Genomic DNA, 6,000 nt, shown 5'->3' with positions numbered 1-6,000 from the left:
GATGGCTTTCAAATGGCAGACATCGAAAGCATGAAAGTGAAAATGATTTCCATGAGCTCAGGTTGAGCGCAATTATTAACATTATCATTGATTATGAGTTTATTTATGGGAGCTACAGCAGTATCACGTAACACATCCAAACTCAGATCTAATCAAACTCCACAGGAAAATGTTTCATTATAGACATTGTGCACTCTGCTTTACGATTATATAATAGCTGTAACAAACAAGTACAACGCACATTACAAGCGAAAGCTTCGCTTTCATTTACCCTCGCCGAAGCTGCGCAATCGCGATACGCCGCGATGCACGCGTTCTGATTGGTCAAAAATCTATGCCACGTGAGGGTTGCACCTGTGATTCCCCTCTCACTTTCCCCATTCTTTGCCTAGCACTACAGCATTGACAGCGCAGTGTTTTGAAGGTAATTCGAACATTTGCCATCATTTTCTGATCTTTTCCAAGTTTGATGGAGACAGGCATTTATAGATTTCCGACGAGTATAACATTTCTCGATTATACACACAATATTGGTGATCTATGCTCTTTACCGTCTTTACCTTATAGCTGGGCATATTGCAGACACATTTTTTGCTATATAAGATTTATTTGCATAATAATGAGAATAACTGACCTTTAACGTAGGCGGTGGGTTTCGCATATTTACTAAGGAAAGCACTGTTGTAATCGTTGCCGATATGATTGCTTACAAAGCACGTGTAGAGTCCAAAATCATCCTCGGTAACATTAGTTATTCTCAACTCAACGCCGTAATGGTCCTTGACTAGGATAGTCTTGTAATAATGTGGATCTATAAGGCGGTATGATCCGTTCTCAAAGTCGTCACCAATTTTCTTTATTGATAAGACGGATTTGTCCCATTTCAGCCATCTGAAAACTGGAAGTGTTCCACTAACGAGCACAATGCATGTCATCGTTGCATTATCTCCAATCTGCACGGTTGTGTTCCTTGGAAGGCTTGTCTGTAAGATGGGCCGCGATCGTGGCTTAGCTGTTGAGAAGATGATGGAAATGTATTTTTAATTTCAAGCAGTTACAATACCAAAAGTGTCTGTGGTGCATGGTGCGGAAACTCGGCAAATTAAGTCATGTTTTACTTTATAAACAAAATCGCCTTACTTTTCCATTGCAGTTTTTTTTTAGAAGTAGACGTGCATGACTACATTTTTGTTTTGCTAAACTCACCAACAACCTGAAGCGTGTAAGTGTGATTTATACTGCCATATGGATTGGACACTATGCAAGTGTATTTCCCCGAGTCGTAGGGTACTAGATTTGTCAGTTTTAGGTACCAAATGGAAGTGTTAAGGTGTGGGTCCATCCTTCGCCTGGGCATTTTCGTTCCGTCCTTTAACCATGTGTATTTGAGAGGTGGCGCACCAGTCGCTTTACACTTCAATCTGATCGAGTGTGATGCTGGCCATGCTCGAAATGCTCTTTTTAATATATTTGGATCAGAAAAGGTTGGTGCTCCTAAACAAAGGACACAGAAACAAAATAATTAAGACCAATAAGTATGATTTGTAGCTTGACTCTACTTCTACAATCTTGTAGACATGGCCAGTTGCACAGGTGGCGCAAAAGCTTAATTTTCGTTATAATTCAAATTCATTGGAATGCCAAAGGAAAACTGGTGGTTAATAGTTTGCAAGTATTTACCTTATTTATTAAGGAAAAGTCATTGATTAATGCGGGTTATGACCACTCTTCATGTGATATTGCCTGTTTTGAAAATGAAATGTAATAACCTTGTGGGAAAAGAAGAAATATGAGAAAGTTTTGATTGATTGTACAGATATTCAAATTAGAAGCGTTAGACGTCTAGTTTCCTTAGCAATCAGGAATTGCGAAAGTTGTCAATGGATTACGGAGAGTATACTCGATTTGAACTGAACATCGGAAGAAAACCGATATTGCTTTGGTTTTTTATTTCTACACTGTGCAATGACATGCAAAACCAAAGAGGTTAATGGACTATAAACTTCAAGGAAACATGTTATACGAAAATTTTCTGTAGAGAGGGATTTTCTAAAAGTTAAAGTCAGCGCACTTACCTTTATTTTTCATCCGGGTAGCTGAGAAACAGGAGAGAGAGAGAGAGAGAAAAAAAGGTTTGATTTCAATCAAAAATCTTTCCAGTTCTTCTCAGTCCACACATATTCTACTCTGATTTTACTTACTTTTGTTTTCCTAATACACCCGTTCGTTTAGTAATGTCCAGGATAGCCAAGGCATTGCCAAACGTCATCTTTTTCGCACGCATTACGTGCCGTTTATTTAAAACTACCGATTCCATTTGCGGCATGTGATTCGTTGACTCGTTCCCAGTTGTCTTCTTACCTCTTTATCGACTGGGGACGAGTCAGGGATCTACGAATGGCATGGTAACCCCGGAAAGGGACAACTCACGAAGGGACAACCACAAATCATAACTTTTTTCAAACCCGGGCGCGGATCTAGGAAAAATGTTGACCGATTTACTGCAAAACGAGCGCCGAAGGCGCAAGGTCCTAGGGGGGGGGTCTGGGGGCATGGTCCTCCGGGAAATTTTTTTTTTAATTTTAACTACCTAAAGTACCCTTTCCTGGCTTTTTGGGTCAGTTAGACAATACATTTGCCAGTTCCATTCTCCTTGGATGAAGCCTTGCAAATCTGCGAATCATTTCGTCAAAGTCAATGTCCATGTTGTAATGTAAAATTTTGCCGCTAAAACGTGTCTATGACCCTTGTCTATTTCCGGTAATTGGCAAAAAAGAAGAAATAAAAAATAAATGTCAAAATTATTTTCGAGATTGAACTTGCAGTTTACTTTTATTAAATATATATATATATATATATATATATATATATATATATATATATATATATATATATATATATATATATATATGGCTTAGATACTACCACATGTGTAGTTTTTGGGGCGGCTTTTTAAGCTTAGCCTCCATCCCAGTTTTCAGCACTGCACTGATGAGGCCCAGAAGGCCGAAACAGTACTGTCTGCAGTTAGTTATATATATATGTATATATATATATTTTTTAATAAAAGTAAACTGCAATATATATATTGCAATATATATATATATCTATGTATGTCTGAATTTATGAAAACCGTGTTAAAGACTTTGCACCAAAATAGCGGGCATGTTTTTGAACAAACGGTTAGAAAATGTACATAAATATGGCCATGTCGCACCGAGAGTGCTATCTACCTCGTGTACTCTTAATAGAGTCCATACCATGCCTATACAAGCCTTTAAAGTCGCTGCAAATGAGTCGAACGAGCCAAACAAAACTAAATTAGAGCTTAAATTGATCATTTGGTTCGCCGCGGCACTAATTTAGACAGGCTTAACCTCTGCGATTTCACCTAAATGACCTCACTAGGTCTTTACTGTGGGTTAAATTAGCCAGTCACGCTAACAAGAGCATGGTAAGCAGTGGAATCGGTTATTTACCTCTATATTTCAGCCAAAAAGTAGCCGTTACGTGACATTTCATTTCAATATCTGACCGGATTCGCAAAAACATAGCCATAGAATTTGACTTGTCACTGATAATCTAACTTGCTACAATTCTGTCCTAGAGCTAGCTTTCCACGAGGCTTATCGTAGCTCAAATAGCAGCAAATAACTCTCCTGTATGCCTTTTGAGGCCAGGAAGACTAAATTCACCGTCTTTTCGTTGAATCATGAATTGTACAATTTAATTAAGAGTGCTTTTAACATGAAATTGGAGTCTAAATCAACACGAACGTACAGATATCAAAACCGCGGCGGAGAGCTAATCTATCGCTTTCTAAAGGCCTGCATCGTCCTAAATGGACTGAACAAGAGCTTCCTACATCGAGAATCGATTGAACTTCAGACAAACTAGGCCATAGTTAGCAGTAAGCGAACACTCAACATGTTGTCGTTACGTCAATTATCGCCCGGAAGCCACGCAAATAAATTTCTTCCGCGCTAGCGAATCACAGACAGTTCTGATACTTAGCTAAGCCGAGAACGCCTAAAATTGATAAAACAAGGAAATTCTACTCACGATCAGCGCTTGAACTCATGTTCTTCTCTCTCCTCGTGGCCATGTTTTGCTCGCAAATAGCAATGTCCCGGATGTCCTTCAATTTTGTCGAGCGCGGAATGGCACATCCAGATTTCAACAGATTTTTTTTCTAAGTCTTTAGCTACATCAAAGTTCAAAGCAAATGACGCCAACAGCAGCTAGAAATGTCTAGTCCATTGCACGTCTAAGCCCTAAATTGATGTGGCGAAAGATTTTTGCTGTCTAAAGCAAGCACAACATTATCGCCACAGGGCAAACGGCCTTCTGTTACGGGACTAAATGTGACCCGTACAGTTTACACATGTCCTCAGGCCCGCCTCAGGTACGATAATGGACGACGCTTACTAGCAAAGCGTTAGACTTGGGCCTTCATTGGACTTAATGATGTCCTCGGGCAGACTTCCTTTAGACAGCAAATACAGAACGCTAGTCGGTCGCTCCTTGTCAGAGTCACCGCGCGAACTGAATTCAGACGAGTGTAGCCTGGGCTAAACTTAACGCAAATTGAAAAAGGGGGGGGGGGGGTCGATAAATAATGAAAAAAATACCTAAATAAATGAAACATGCGGCAAGGAGTTCCTACATTTCATGCTAGGTAAGATTTACAAGCTGCTGTCATAGCTAAAGCAGAAAAAAAAAACAAAGAAATGAAAAAAAAAAAAATCAAAAAACACCTGATTCAGTCTTTAACACCGTTTTCATAAATCCATAGATCCTGAAACCTGTTTGAATTGATGGTACAAGACTTGGTCTCTGCCTCTAGCCTTGTTTGAACACAGGGGTAGTGTAGTCCCGTAACCCTGTTGCAAGGACTTGTGGTAGCGATTTGATCATGAGTGCTGACCTTTACACGCGTTTTAATCATAATGAATATTCAAGAATTCAACATTCCAACACGTCCGGTACTTCAAACGTATATGGTGAAACTTTCAAATCGTTGGATGGCTTTCAAATGGCAGACATCGAAAGCATGAAAGTGAAAATGATTTCCATGAGCTCAGGTTGAGCGCAATTATTAACATTATCATTGATTATGAGTTTATTTATGGGAGCTACAGCAGTATCACGTAACACATCCAAACTCAGATCTAATCAAACTCCACAGGAAAATGTTTCATTATAGACATTGTGCACTCTGCTTTACGATTATATAATAGCTGTAACAAACAAGTACAACGCACATTACAAGCGAAAGCTTCGCTTTCATTTACCCTCGCCGAAGCTGCGCAATCGTAACTTAATCCCGAGCGTTATATGACTTGAGTCACATAAACAGTCGAATGATGAGTTAACACTAAACGTTTCTCAGTGGTACTTGCCTGAATACACCATCGACGAGAAGAAAGCTATGAGTAGAAGCATCACGAACAGTTTCATACCGGGTTCCATTGTGCTTCGAGTAAATTCAGTGCTTTTTACTCTTCTTGTCTGTGTGCTGGGGGTCTGGCAGGCTGCCCAAACGATATAAACAATCAAAACAAAATAGAAATTGAAAACTGATGAATCGAAAAAGGTCAAAGTGTCATCTTGGGAAAAATCACAAACGTTTCGAGCATAGCCCTTCTTCAGTGCGGTGAGGCCGTTAAAAGTTCGGTTCACGCGACTGTTCATTTGAAAGTACATGTACACTCTTTTTCAATATGAGAACGCCTAATTTTGGAGCTGAGGCTGAAGGTTCTTATATTTTTTGGGATTTGAGGCTGAAAACGTTCTTACGATGTTCTTAAATTTAACTACCTTGATAATACTTCAGACTTTGTATGACCTGATGACTGTGATGGTGTCAAAGTTATTTTGGAACAGTTATAAATAAGAACTGCTGATTACCGAGATGTGTGTCATGCAATAAGAATAAGAAAACCATTGTCAATGTTACACAAAACATGCTCTTCCTTAAGTATTTGGGTTAACTTTACA

General features: G+C 39.2%; 1 protein-coding gene across 1 annotated transcript; it reads right to left on the bottom strand.

The window, feature by feature from the left end:
• Positions 1-522: 522 nt before the first annotated feature.
• Positions 523-2,088, bottom strand: LOC145471385 (fibroblast growth factor receptor-like 1). The gene is made up of 3 exons (XM_081454848.1): positions 2,076-2,088; positions 1,207-1,494; positions 523-1,012 (listed from the first exon to the last, which is right to left on the bottom strand). Exons 1-3 carry the CDS (start codon positions 2,086-2,088, stop codon positions 606-608), a joined length of 708 nt encoding a protein of 235 aa, XP_081310974.1. The 3' UTR covers positions 523-605.
• Between the last annotated feature and the right edge of the window lie 3,912 nt (positions 2,089-6,000).

Source organism: Orbicella franksi, chromosome 2 (assembly GCF_964199315.1).
Source record: "Orbicella franksi chromosome 2, jaOrbFran1.1, whole genome shotgun sequence".
Taxonomy (NCBI): Eukaryota; Metazoa; Cnidaria; class Anthozoa; order Scleractinia; family Merulinidae; genus Orbicella; species Orbicella franksi.
This window is presented reverse-complemented; position numbering and strand designations above follow the sequence as displayed.

What these genes read in the sequence shown, in the direction of transcription:
- LOC145471385 (XM_081454848.1), bottom strand. An exon ending in TTACACGCTTCAGGTTGTTG is followed by an intron (nt 1,013 to 1,206) that starts GTGAGTTTAGCA and finishes TCTTCTCAACAG; the next exon opens with CTAAGCCACGATCGCGGCCC.